Below are 14,677 nucleotides of genomic sequence, written 5' to 3' on the forward strand. Positions count from 1 at the left end.
ATAAATTCATGGTACTGTGTGAATGGCACTGTACTGGGGTGAGAGTCTTGACTAATAACTTGAAAAGTAATCCTGCTACATTGTATTATGGCTACATTGTCAAGGTGAGAGTCCGTTTTATTCTGTTCTGTTTATTTAAATGATTTATATACCGTCCTCCAGCAATACTTTCAGGGTGATCTGCAAAAACAAGATAAATACAAAAGCAAAATATAATTGATGGTTTAAATAGTAATACAAAGAAAATAATGGAAAATTTAACAATTCCTGGTGCAAAAAAGGTACTAGGATTAGCACAAGCTTAACTTCAATGAGGAAGTAATTCCATAAGAGTGTGTCATAGCTGAGAAGACTCTCTCTAGACACCAACCACCTTTCCTCAGCTGGTGGGGACACCAGGACAACTAGACAGCCTCAATTGTGGTCTTTAAGGCAGCCTTCCCAATCTGGTTCCATTCAGATGTTTGCTGGGGAAGTGTGTGGTGAACACTGAGAATTGGATTAGAATAGAGGGCAGTCTGTTTCCACATTCACATACCTTTTCTTGGGTTCCTTGGAGGTTAGTTAATGCATTAGTGAAACAAAAGGAAAGAAACGGCTCTCTTTCCCTTGCCTATTCTTAAATACAGTCGTACCTTGGTTGTCAAATGCCTTGGTACTTGGACGTTTTGGCTCCCAAATGGCGCAAACCCAGAAGTGTGTGTTCTGGTTTGTGAACGTTTTTCAGAAGCCGAACGTTCCAACGCAGCTTCTGCGGCTTCCAATTGAGTGCAGGAAGCTCCTGCAGCCATTTGGAAGCTGTGCCTTGGTTTCTGAACCGTTTCAGGAGTCAAACGGGCTCCTGGAAAGGATTAAGTTCGACAACAAAGGTACGACTGTATGAGAGCAGCCAGCCAAATCTACACTTTCAACATTTTTTTATTGTTAAACACTGAAGTTTATTTTTAAAAACTTTCTTTAAAAATTTAATTTTTCTTTGAGACTTCCGCATATGCTAGAGTAAAGACATTTGCTACTACTGTGAACTGAAAAATGCTTTTGATATGTACCATATACTGATTATCCAAACATTGAGATGGTACATTACAGATGCCATTATGTCACCTTTCTCCTCTGAGCTTTTCTTATTAGTTTTTAAAGGCTGTTTTTTTCAAAACACACACACAAAAACCCAGTATTTTTCAACAGTACACCAGGCAACACTAGCTAGATTAATTATAGAACAAAGTCTCGAGTTAATATATTTTTTATTAAGCATCTTCCTAAAGGAAATATAAAGCAGTGCTTTGAACTGACTATACCTATGTTTGCTGTTAAAAGTTTTGAAGCTACCTGTGGTACCTATTTTGTGTCATTTTTTTACTCTTTGTAATTTCAGGTGATTCCCCCCTTTCATTCTTATATACATATACATACGTAGAATATATATATATATATAGATATATTCTATCATTCTTGATGCAAACTCTGACACCAAGTGCTGACAAGCCCTACTAATATCTATGAGCATTTTAATATATATATTAGGGGCGTGTGCTTTTTGTAACTCATTATTTTTTTTCCAGTTTCTAAGAACCAGCAGCACTGCTGCAGTAGCAGGTTGGAGCTGTCATGACAGCAGTTGGACAGGAGCTGCAACCCTGCAAGCACTCCTGTCTGGAAACTGCTTCAATTGTTTTCACTTGCTGTAGCAGTGTTGCTGGTTGCCAGATAATGTAATACCTTTGTCCCCACCTAGGGATGCTTGGAAAGTTCAGTCTTTGCTAATGCCTACACTGAACTGCTCTGTTTCTTGATAAATGGGATACAGTCTGTGTCCTCTGGCAAAAGTGGAACACATCTAAATCTGATCTGGATCATGAATGTATCCATGCTCTGCATTACTCTGCCCTCTTAAATGTGGTTGGGACACAAAGTGCAGTTTCTTGCATTTTTATCTTTTAGTTCTGCTACAAGACTTAAATGTAACTGTTCCATTTGTTTGCTAGCCTTTGAACCCCTCTTTTCTAATCTGATGAAGGTTCTAGCCTACAAAGGCTCATACTAAACTGCTGCCTTTAGGATACCCCAAAACTCTCTGTTGTTTTCTTTTTCTATAAAAACTTATTTAAATATTTTGGAAATCATCATAACCTTACTTAAATATTTTTTTCTGTGGAAGGTAAGCTTGCCTTGTTCTTTTAGCCTTTATTAGACTCTTTCCTTATATGCCCATGTAGGTTTCATGTGAGGCAAATACATGGTTGGTCTACTCATGGGATATTATATTTTGCAGCAATGCTAGGGATATATCAAGATAGATAGCTAACTACCGTATTTTTTGCTCTATAAGATGCACTTTCCCCCTCCTAAAAAGTAAGGGGAAATGTGTGTGCGTCTTATGGAGCGAATGCAGGCTGCGTGGCTAAGCCAGAAGACAGAACAGCGAGAAGTCGTTTCAGAAGTCGAACGGACATTTCGGAAGTTGAATGGACTTCCAGAACAGATTCCGTTCAACTTCTGAGGTACGACTGTATACCGTATAATTCTATGCCATAGCAGAAGGGCCACTCAGCACTAGAGCTATGCATTCAAAAGGTCCTGGATCTAGGCCCTGACATCCCTTGGTAGGACTGAAACAACTGCCTTCTTCCAGTCAAGTGTCTTCACCATATACCTTGAGACACCTGGTCTTTGGAAGGTCCAAGCCTCCAGGTAAGCTCTGGAGGAGATACATTTCTCTACTTGGTTCTGCATTGGGGCAAAAACAATTAAACCCCAGTGTTAGCATACCACACCAGATCTCGTAAAATTTGATTTCATTAGTGCACATAACACTTTTGAGAACATTTTGAGACAAGTAAGGTTGATATATAGGAACAGCTGGCATTGTACAGTGAGTTTTTGTTAGAAGTTTGTCTAAAAATACATTGTTAAAAGTCTTTGCAGGGTTCATTTTAAAAACAATAAAATGTGCTTTCTATGCATATACTTGGAAGTTGTGTATTTGTTTCTAAATGAAAAGAAACCCGGTATCTACCTATCTATCTTGTTGACATCAAACAGTCCTCTGATATGCAAATCCCAGCTATGGGGAGAATAGATACAGAGTTTGTTTTGGATTCAGTCCAGGTCTGAGGAAAGCAGCATTTAAAGAGCTTGCATCCAAACATTGCATCATTTCATTTTTTGAAAATATTTTGAGGAAATTAAAAGTGTGTGTGTCTCAGCATACAGTCATACCTCGGGTTAGAGACGCTTCAGGTTGCATACCGCTCCGAACCTGGAAGTATCGAAATGGGTTACTTCCGGGTTTCGGCGCTCGCGCATGCGCAAAATCTGCTGCCTTGGTTTCTCTCTCCCCCTGAAATCATGCCCTGTGTTTAATGTTACGGGGAACTCTATCCTGGGGAAGGGAAGCCTTCTTCCTTCGCTCTTCTTCTTCTTCTTCTTCTTCTTCTTCTTCTTCTTCTTCTTCTTCCTCAGGGGTGAGCTCCTTCTCTGCCCCCCCCCCCAGCAAGGTCCCATGGGGTTATAAAGCAAGCCAAACCATTTAGCACTGACCCCATTCATTCCAGCAGCTGGCCATCACCCACTCAAGCCCTGTGAAAAATATCATCACCATTATTATTATTATTATTATTATTAGTAGTAGTAGTAGTAGCCCTCCACCCATATCAGGGCGGCTCACAGCCTGAAACTACGGTACTAAGCACATGCTAAAAACTAGAACAAAGGCAAACCAAGCCAGGCCAGCAACCCTCCTTCTCCCTTATTTGTGAAACAAGCCTGTTAATTGCCTATCCAACAATAACCAAAAGCCACTGAAGGTTTTTGAGATAAATGCAAGCTAAAAAGCATTGCAGGGGGTTGGGCTAGATGACCCGCAGGGTCCCTTCCGATTCTACGTTTTTCTGAAAAACACACACACACAACCCAACTACGGTCCCTCTGCAGTCCTCACCCCAAGCAACTGTGTGCGTGCTTTGTCTTACTACCTGTGGTTTTTGGTCTCTCGTCAGCCCCCTCCCCCCAATCTATTCATATTCCTTTCTCCCTAATCGCCAGTATTACATTTTTCTCTGGTTGAGACTTAAAACAGAAAGCCCCAATTCCCAACTGTGTTTCTTGCTGCAGTCCTACTGTCTACTCAGAAGTAAGGTCCTATTAGATTCAGTAGGACTTACTCTCAGGTAAGTGCAGTTAGGGCTGCAGCCTTTGTGACCCAGGTTTTGAGTCCTTTTTAGGTTCAGGATGTCACTGCTTTAGCTAACAGTGAAATTCTCAAAAGTCAGCCCCACTGTTTCCAACAAGGTTTAAAGGTAAAGGTAAAGGGAACCCTGACCATTAGGTCCAGTTGTGACTGACTCTGGGGTTGCGGCGCTCATCTCGCTTTATTGGCCGAGGGAGCCGGTGTACAGCTTCCGGGTCATGTGGCCAGCATGACTAAGCCGCTTCTGGCGAACCAGAGCAGCGCACAGAAACGCCGTTTACCTTCCCGCCGGAGCGGTACCTATTTATCTACTTGCACTTTGAGGTGCTTTCGAACTGCTAGGTGGGCAGGAGCAGGGACCAAGCAACGGGAGCTCACCCCGTCGTGGGGATTTGAACCACTGACCTTCTGATCGGCAAGCCCTAGGCTCTGTGGTTTAACCCACAGCGCCATCCACGTCCCGCTACTTACATACAAAGCCCTAAATAACCCTGGATCAGGTTACCTGAAATACCTCCTCCTTCACTTGTCCAGGAAGGGGACTATGATCAGCTAATCAGTTTCAGCATGGCCTGATGAGCATTGGCTTGTGATAACACGGAAGCAGCTTTCCTCACTGTTAGGGTCAGTGCTGGTGAAATATGAGAGGCTGTCTCAGTGTTGGCATTCTGCTAGATCCTGAAGGCACACCTGTTTAGGCAAGCCCTCCCCTGAACTGAACTTCTGATTTTATTATTTTAACTTTAAGAAAAAAACTGTTTTAATTGCCATGTCTTTAATTGTTTGTTTAATTGTATGTGTCAATTACGGATGTTTTAATGCTGTGATATGTTTTAATTATGGATTGATGTTATTGATTTTATAGCTCTAAACTTCCTTAGAAGCCATTCTGGCATAAAAGTGGCATGTAACGTAATAAATAATAAAATGGAGCCAGCAAATTGAAGGAACCGCACTAGTAGCCTCTGAACAGCAACACATTTCTGAATGAATTTGTGATTTCTGGATTTTAAACAAATGATGACTATATGGCTTCTTCGCCTTTGCGTGAAACCTTATCTGGAATTGAGAGCTGATTAAAATATTAAGGGAAATTATATGGTCTCTCTCCCCCCCTGCCCCTGTGAACTTTAATGCTTCAGAATGAATGTGGTGATAAAATGTTAAGACTGCAGGTAAAAGGCAATGCAATTAAGCATCAGGGCTATCCTAATACTACACCTCTTGTGTTTTGCAACATTTTTTTTTTTACACAGGGAAGCATTTGAACATATAACCTCCTAATGCTAAAATGTTACAGTCTAAAATATCAGTACCTTGTGCTGTTTTTTTAAATGTTTCAATTTGTTCAGGGTTCCAAATAAATCAATACTACAGCCAGGTAAATGTGTTTAGGCTCAGAGTGCCACACTCTGCAGATTCTGCTATTCAGTGAGTGCATGTTTAACTGATTTGGGGGCAGCGGAGTCGGGGGTGCAACTTCAATACCTTGACAACAAGGTTTTGTTACCTAAAGGACATATGTTGCCATTGTGGTTTGAATTACATTTGTTTCAAATATTGGTTGACTCAGTTAGCACACAGCTGTTAATTTTCTTTTAAGGCCATTTTCTTTATCCCACTTAGCCTTGTCCTGTCAAGGAAGAGGAAGATATCATAGAAATAGGATAGATCAGTGGCAGACTTATGGGTGGCAGTTTTCTTCTCAGCTTGAACATAGCTCTGACAGCCGCCTTACACCTGCCACGCTTGCAGGTCTTTAGAGTTGGCAGTGTAATAGTATCCTCAGCCAACAATAAAAGAAAAACATGCAGTTGTTTTGCAGTCCTGGCATTACAGTTACTGAAATAAGTCACACACACACACACACACCTGCCATTTTATTTGGTCAAATATCTGTTTCTAGACAGACCTAGAAACCCTGCGTGCTCCTTGGAGGAAGAGAAAGTTTTAAATAATAGAAAATACTGTAATAAATTCATTGGGAAGCAGTTTGGGGATGAGTTTAATAGAAAAAACACGAGAACAAAGTTTCTGTGGCATAGCATTGTAGTCTGAAATGTGTTCCAATGAGCTGGTTCAGGCACCATGGTAGGCCTGAACTGCCTCAGGGTCTCCTTCAATGCCATGCTGGAGGTGGAGCGTACAGTGGCTCTCTGCAGCTTATTCCGGTCATGATAAACCATGTTTTACTGTGCTGCCAAAACTGGTCTAATGCAAAATCATATTCTAAAAGGGATAGGGGGCAGCCATTATCATCAAAAACTCTACCTTCCAGCCCTGACGCTGTAGGTTAAATTCAAATTCAAGGGGGGTCTCAATCAGACCCTGACCTGCCACACTTTAGGGGTACAAGCTGGGATTATTCGTATCTACTTATATTAAGTGTGTGGGGGTGTGTCCAGTGGGGATTTTTGTTTCATCGGTTAAACATGACCCTTTGGTGGGTAGCAATATTTTGTTTAAAATCCTATCCTTTTAATAATTTTTAACCAAATTATTGCTTTGCGACGTTGGGCTACTCACAAATCCGCTTTGGCAGCAGTTAATTTTATTGTTCTTATTTTTTAAAGCATTTCAAGAAGCAGAAGAGACTGATTCCTGAAAGGACAGTTTGGAAGTACTTTGTTCAGCTCTGCAGTGCCTTGGAGCACATGCATTCACGGCGCGTCATGCATCGAGGTAACTTAATTGCATTTAATCAAGCTAATGTCATTCCAGTGTAGAGGTTGAAAGAAAAATATATTTCCAGCGTATGTGATTTTGTGTGAGTGTGCATATTACTGCAATGGCTTTTTACAAATTGCTTTTCCTCTTCGGGATAGGTAACTTGATAAATATTGCTCAGTAATAATCTTGGGTCCCTCCTTTAGCGAGAGCACATTAAAACATATTTGTGCTGGTACATTGGAGTGATGACTATATTATGGGTTAAAATGAACAACTTGCAATTCATATGCATGCTATGTATATGCTGTAGATTCTTAAAAATCATTTATTTTTGAAGACTTATTCTGCATCTTTGGATTATGCGCCTCTCAAAATAATTCAGGTAATAATAATAAAAACCAAACACATGCACTAGCAGCCCTTATCCCTCTGGCTGATGGATAGGGTCAGTGTGCGCTTCCCTTTGGCTCTGCGGTTGGAGGGTAATTGGCAGTAGGGAGCAGAGTGTTTTCCTGGCAGGGAAGGGGTAGTATGCTCTCTGCAGCTGCTTCCTTGTCTGGCTGATGGATGGGAGCAGACTGCCGCAGACTGGGAGGCAGGAAGTGCAACTGGTCAGGGCTACTTAGTGCCCTGGGAGGTGGCAAAAACAGAGTGTGCTTTCCTTTTGCTCTCTGGTTCCAGGACAACAGTCTCTAGGTTTGTCAAACTTCTTAGATACACAGGACGAAGTCCATTGCTAGTTATATCTAGACTATTCACAACTGAAATCAGTAAATCAGCTCCTGTTGATTTCAGTGGTTCTACTCTTGAGTAAGAATAACATGGCCTAGCACCCATATACTTTTAATAAGATGTGCTTAAAAGGTGTTGTTAACCTGGGGGAGCTAAACACACACACACAACTTCCCTTTAAGTATAGGAGACTGGCCTACCACAAAACTCCAAGGGGGAAGTATGACTATTTTCCTGCCAAAAAACAACTGGGAAACTACCGTATGTTTCACTCTGTAAGATGCACCAGACCACAAGACGCACCTAGTTTTTGGAGGAGAAAAACAAGAAAAAAATATTCTGAATCTCAGAAGCCAGAACAGCAAGAGGGATCGCTGCGCAGTGAAAGCAGCAATCCCTTTTGCTGTTCTGGCTTCTGGGATAGCTGCGCAGGCTGCATTTGCTCCATAAGACGCACACACATTTCCCCTTACTTTTTAGGAGGGAAAAAGTGAGTCTTATAGAGCAAAAAATACGGTACTTTTCTCTTTGTCTGTATCAACCTTCAGAGACATGGGAGAGCATTTGAGAGACTGACTTATAGCACTATGATCATTAGTGCTCATTGAAATCTCATTGCATTCAAGGAAATCAGAGGATCATGGCTAGTTGTGAGAAATTCTTTCCTGTACATTTTGACACCTCTTAAGATAATGTAACCAAATTTTGCATGGCAGTTCCTGAGTCCTAAGAGCAGGTTTTTCTATGTTACTTCCTCTTGAAATCAGTGAGGCTTAAATTTAAAACTCCTGTTTAAAACTTACCTTTAAAACATTTACATTTTGATCTCAAGTATGTTGAGGTTGATGCTGCTCTTTTAAATGGGTGATTAAACCATCTATGGCTTTTAAACTGTGGAGGTGGGGTAATGTTATGATGTTATGTATTTTTCGTGTTTTTATGTTGTAAGGTGCCTGTGAGCCTTGGATAAATGATGGTATAGAAATTTAATAAATTATTACGAAATAATAAAAATAGTTAACAATAAAAAATAAAATTTAGCCTATGGGGATTGAGTATGCATAATTGGTATTTTTAAATATTTTAAAGCAATACATATATGTTTAACTTTAAGCAAAACTAGATGTGCACTCACACGCAAGTCATGGATATTTTACTGTCACCTGTTGAAATATTTTTCTTTCTACAGATATCAAGCCAGCAAATGTATTCATTACAGCTACGGGAGTAGTAAAACTTGGTGACCTTGGATTGGGAAGGTTTTTCAGCTCTAAAACCACGGCTGCTCATTCTTTAGGTCAGAGAGATTTCCTTGATTGTAAAATGATGTATGTTCACACCAGTAAATGGCCCTCCCCGCCCCACATGAATTACTGGAAGGGTCAGCAAGAGGAAGTGGCCCTGCAGAGGATGACACTCATTTCAGGGACTGAAATCCTGGACGTTGTCAGTCAAGTGAGGCATTCCCATGGAATCATAGCAGATGATGATGATGTGGTGGTTTTTGAGGTTTCTTGCAGCCACTGTGTAAACAGTTCCCATATGGAAGAGGTGGCTCATAACAACCCCGGGCCACAGCACCCTACAACTTTTACATTGAGGACTCGGGTGGGCCCCAAGAAGGACTCTCCTATTTTATTTTAGATTGCATAGTAGCAATCTGAATTTGGAAATGCAAGTAAGAACCTCAGGCTGCTTCTTCCTTGCAGGTTACCCTACTTTTGTTTCGTACAGCGTTCCCTCTTTTCCTTCCCTTTAGAGTGGTGGACTTCTGGGGGTGACAGACCTGCAGTGGATTCCTCTTGATCATAGAGCAGAGAGTTTATGTCGGATACATTTTACAATTTACCTCTAATTGGCATTGGCGTATTGCAAAAGTCCAGCAGAAAAAGATAATAAGAACGGGCATTCAGAGCTATGTTCAAGATCCGACTAGTACAGCCAATGCTCTTGAAAAAGCTCACAAGCAGAGTTAAATAGTGAAATTTCATTTCTAGTTATTGTAGCCAACAACTACTGATAGACCTTTCCCCATTGGATGTTTTGAAGAGCTAGCATAACTTGCCTTTAAAGGGTACTATGCTAGTAGCCTTCACAAGATCCATTCTTGTGGCAACGAACTCCATGGTTAATTATGCAGTGGATGGAGAAAGGTTTGCTTTTACTTTTACCTGGCATCACCCAGGTTTGGTATATGGCCTTCCCACACCCTCTGGTATTCAAAGAAGAGTGACAGAAAGCACATTTGGAAAAAAACTAAGTTGTCTTCTTTGTTAAACTTGCCTCAGTAGGACGTATCAGCTCCTCCCCGCTCCCGCCCCATTTATTGTGTGAAGTCAGAAGGTTCTTATTTAAATGCTTCAGTCTGTATTATAGTTAAAGTGTTAGAATAGGCTAAACTCTGCAGAATTCAAGCATTTGTTCTTCTTTCCCCCTGTCATCAATCTTTCACACTCATCTCAACCCCCTAATGTAACAGCAGGTTTCTGAGAACTACTGGTTAAAGGAACTTTTGCTTTTGGTAAACTACAAACCTCCAAGCCTTAGTGCTTGCAGCTGCCCCCTGTAGAGTCTGCAAATTCTTTCTCCACCAATTCCTCACCCTGTAAGCAGCAGCTATGTAGCCTGTTACAAGCCAGATCTGCTATTAGTATTGTTATTGTGAAGCAAATTGTGTCATTGGAGGTTGTATCATAAACACAGCAACAACTGTGACTTTATCAGCAGATCAGTTTTCGGTAGTCTTTTCCAGCTCAAATCACTATCAAAAAAGTTAATTTTAAGAATGCTGCAGTTTTATCATGCTAAATTGCAGTGTCATTTAAATTTCTCAGTTTCTTTTTGACACAGCATCAGAACCTCCTGGAATATGAAAGCCCATAAAATGGCCCAGGGGCCTGTCTACACATTACAGTCTTTTTACACTGCTGCGCGTGGCAACTCTTGCCACTTTGTGAAGTGTTTGGATCAGCAAACAGATAAAGCTGGGTTTTTTTTCATCACACCAGATCATCCTGCTAGATGCTTTTAGCTTTTTGGGACAAGCAGCCCTGGAACACAAATGAGGAGTTTCCGCATATGAGTGGCTTGCCATGTGGAAATGCAGGGTGGCTTAAAAGGAGATCTATACCCATGCCCTGAAATGTAAACTAGCCCTACGTGCCAATATTGTTTTAGGATATAGTCCTACATATGCTTACTGGGGAGTAAGCCCCATTGAACTCAATGAGACTTTCTTTTGAGAGGGCATTCATAGAATGGTGTTGTTCATACATTTTTAGGAAGTATGCAAACAAACTTTTAAGGGGCCTAGAACCATGACTTCATTAACACACACACACACACACACACACACCGAGAGAGAGAGAGATAGTTAGTTAGTTTTAGAACATTTATCCATAACCTACGAAACCTTTGAATTTCTAATCCGCTTTTGAGCTTTGCTGTTCTAGTCTTGTCTTAAGGCTCATCCACACTTCTGCATGTCTCGTGCCTAGAAAGTGGTTTTCTGACTGTCCTGTGCTTTCTAGGCACATGTCCGAGGCAATTTGCCTTTGTCCCGCCACTTTCCCCTGGAAAATCCAGTTGTTATTCTTCCCCTTACCGTTCCTGTCAATACTTGTTACTCTTACAGTGCAATCCTATGTGTGTTTACTCAGAAGTAGGATCCACTGTGTTCAGTGGGGCATACTCACTTGAAAATGTGTTTGATTGCAGCCCTTATTATTATTATTATTATTATTATTATTGAAATGCCCCATACTTGAATGATAGAAAGCAGATGAATTGAAAAATACTTCTGTTGTTCCAGCAGGGATGGGATACTGAAAAATATTACAAGAGACTGGAAATTCATAACATTAATATTGATTTATATAAAGGTCTGAATTGCTAAATCACTTCCTGATATTTCTGCAAGTTTTATATCCATTTTTAAAAACATTTTATCATAGAAGTCGACTTTATAAAATAGGGCTAAGGTTGCCTGAAATGTATATTGCTTGAAAGCATTGTGATGAAGCTTTAAGTGTTCATTTTTTAAAATTGTATTTTCATATTGGTTGCAGTGGGAACACCTTATTACATGTCTCCAGAGAGAATCCATGAAAATGGGTACAACTTCAAATCAGACATTTGGTCTCTAGGATGTCTCTTGTATGAGGTAATACTTTTAAAACTTGTACACCTTACTTATTGGTGAGTGATGTTTTCAAAAGTCTTTCTGTATCTGTCTTAAGATCCCGCTATTCATTTTTACATCCATTAACCACTTGGTGATAAAGTAGCATTAAGCGAAAGTGTAGAAACTTAACCTTTTATTGCTGAGCATGATAAAATTTACATACATTCCTCAATCCTGAATGAATCTGTTGCAGAATTTTGCCATAAATTTCAGCCCAGAATGGTTCACCTCCTGAATTAGAAATGATCTATTCTTGGCACTGCATCCTTAGACTTGCACACATTCCATAGCATAGCTAGCTGTGAACAGAAACCTGCCCACCATATCCAGTGAACACACTAAGGTTGTAGTAGAACTAACACTGCTTATACCAGCCTACCTTTTTAAATCAGTGTAAAAAAATTCTGCTAAAAACTGAACCTTTAAAATATTGCATTCTCAAAAGTTGCTGATCATTTCTGGTTAAGATTGGTGGGTGCAATGGGGAACAGGGGTTCCTGTACCTTTTAAGAGTTGCATAAGGAGCTGTCAAAATGTTTGCAGTTATTAAAGCCACAAAATTACTGTCAGATTAATTGATATATCTGGTAAGCATACCTCCTAAAAGATAAGCAGGAAAATAACACTATGAGCAGGTATTCATTCAATCATTCACTCATGCACATGATAATTACGGTGCCAACCTGTCCTGTGGCTTAATACTAATTATACCGGAATCAACAAGATAACCAAGTTGAACCAAATCCTTCAGGACATGCACAGCTGCTCCTAAGGTTCTCCCACTGTGCTTTACAACTTCTACCCAAATGCTCTCCAGAGAGGCCCTCCCAGCTCAAAAGCATCCAGGTGAAGTAACAAACCACCTGCCTCCATGATTCAGCAGAACTCACTAAAGCTATCCATCAGGATAAACACCTGCTAATGCAGAATTGGGATTTTGTGAATTGTCTCTTTATATCCATGGCAAACATTAGTGTTTTCTTTGTAACCAACTCAGTGCCCCTTCTAACCATATACCGTATTTTTCGCTCTATAAGACGCACCAGACCATAAGACGCACCTGGTTTTTGGAGGAGGAAAACAAGAAGAAAAAAAAATCTGAATCTCAGAAGCCAGAACAACAAGAGCGATCGCTGTGCAGCGAAAGCAGCAATCCCTCTTGTTGTTCTGGCTTCTGGGATAGCTCCACAGCCTGCATTCGCTCCATAAGACGCACACACATTTCCCCTTATTTTTTAGGAGGGGAAAAGTGAGTCTTATAGAGCAAAAAATATGGTAAACAATGGCTACCTCAAGTACCTTTTGAGATTTGAATTTTTCATACTGGGGCTTGGGTGTTTTCACATAAAAAAAACCCCCAGTATTAGGCCCCTGCTCTTCGTGGGGAACCACTCAATACTGATTTAGCAGCACCCATAGGGAACCTACTGGATGCTCAAAGAAATGGCATCCTCTGTGCAACTTACTGGCAGCTTACTCTGGTGTGATTCTTTTAGTAGTAAGAATGTTAAGAAAACATATTGCACACTCACATATTTTTGATTTTAATTTCTGATCCAAAATGTGCCTCAGTTTTTGAAATGGAAAGCTGTATGATTTGGTTTGGAATTCAAAAGCCTTTTCTGGCTGTCTAGAATGGAATTTAATGTAGATTTTAAAATATTTATCAAAATAATGTATTCTAATCAAATAAAAGCCTCATGGAATAATTCCTTTAGACATTTATGTGGATCGGGATAGGGATTTTGTGAACCCCTGTTTTCCCTTATGCTTCCTGTTATAAAATTGTGACCTTTAATGAAATTAACAACTGCAGTTTGTATTGACAGTACTTTCATTGCTTTTTTCATTTCTCATTGCAGTGTGTTGATTGTTTTGTTTTGTATTACTGCAGATAGTTAGGATATAATTAGTGAGGTCATGTTATGAAGGATGGCAATAGGTTGATAATAAGCTTCAAGTTTTAGTGAAATCACTCCTCAGATTTATTGATTTAGCAAGAGGATCCTTGCTACATAGGGGAGTATATACAAATGTTGTGCTGGTATCCAAACAGGTGCAAATGTTAAGATCCATGATCATAAGATCTGTCCTTCTTCTCTTAAAAATTAATCCACAATCCAATTTTATTTGGCTGTCAACAGATTTTACTCACTTGAAATTCATTCAGCCGTTGAATGGAATAATCCAGTGCTTCCAATTATTTGTAATAAGGATGCTATTTGTAATAATTATTTGTAATAAGAATGGCTAACCCACAAAACAGTTAATCCAGAGCTGTTTAATTTTAGCCAGTTTACTTCTATTACCATCAATGGGACTGATAAAGTATGAGTATTTCAGTTCAACAATTCTCTGAAATTGAATTTTTTTTTACCTGTCTAACATAAAACGCCCTTTAAAATGTTTGAATTACTTCCATGTTTGGGGCATTTGTTCATGTTTATCTTCAGATTAAAGATAGGGAAACTGTTCATGAAATCTCCATAAAGGTCCAAGTGACTATGCTTCACTAGTTAATTTGTGGCAGTTGATTGGATTTTCAGCTAAACCTAATGTTTGGTTTATTTTCTGTTTCTGGCTGCTGTACGGCGGATCACTTACAGTTTAATAACAATTACTGACTTTCCTTATTACGAAGATTTTTTTCTTCCAAGGTTCATTTTACAACAGGAAAATTATACTTTCAAATATGCCTGAGATATAATTTTTTTAAAAATAATAATTAAATAACCACCCCAAAACACACTCTAATCACTGCGGTTTTAATTGATATGCAACAAAGTAGACTTTACTAATTAAAATCAAGATGCCATGCTTTTGCTACATGGACCTTTACATGGAAAAGTAGGTTTTACACATTTCCTTTATTGTTCAGTGCAGCAATTGCATCCTTACAG

At 39.8% G+C, this 14,677-nt stretch overlaps 1 protein-coding gene across 9 annotated transcripts in view; it reads left to right on the forward strand.

Moving 5' to 3' along the window:
• Positions 1-14,677, forward strand: part of NEK7 (NIMA related kinase 7) — an 83,342-nt gene that overhangs the window by 50,349 nt on the left and 18,316 nt on the right. For all 9 annotated transcript variants that reach the window (XM_028732556.2, XM_077928362.1, XM_077928364.1 and 6 more), the window contains 3 exons: positions 6,766-6,874; positions 8,784-8,891; positions 11,662-11,756. In XM_028732556.2, coding sequence (XP_028588389.1) covers positions 6,766-6,874; positions 8,784-8,891; positions 11,662-11,756 — 312 coding nt within the window. The remainder of the gene's footprint in view (positions 1-6,765; positions 6,875-8,783; positions 8,892-11,661; positions 11,757-14,677) is intronic.

This window comes from Podarcis muralis, chromosome 5, assembly GCF_964188315.1.
Source record: "Podarcis muralis chromosome 5, rPodMur119.hap1.1, whole genome shotgun sequence".
In the NCBI taxonomy this organism is placed as follows: Eukaryota; Metazoa; Chordata; class Lepidosauria; order Squamata; family Lacertidae; genus Podarcis; species Podarcis muralis.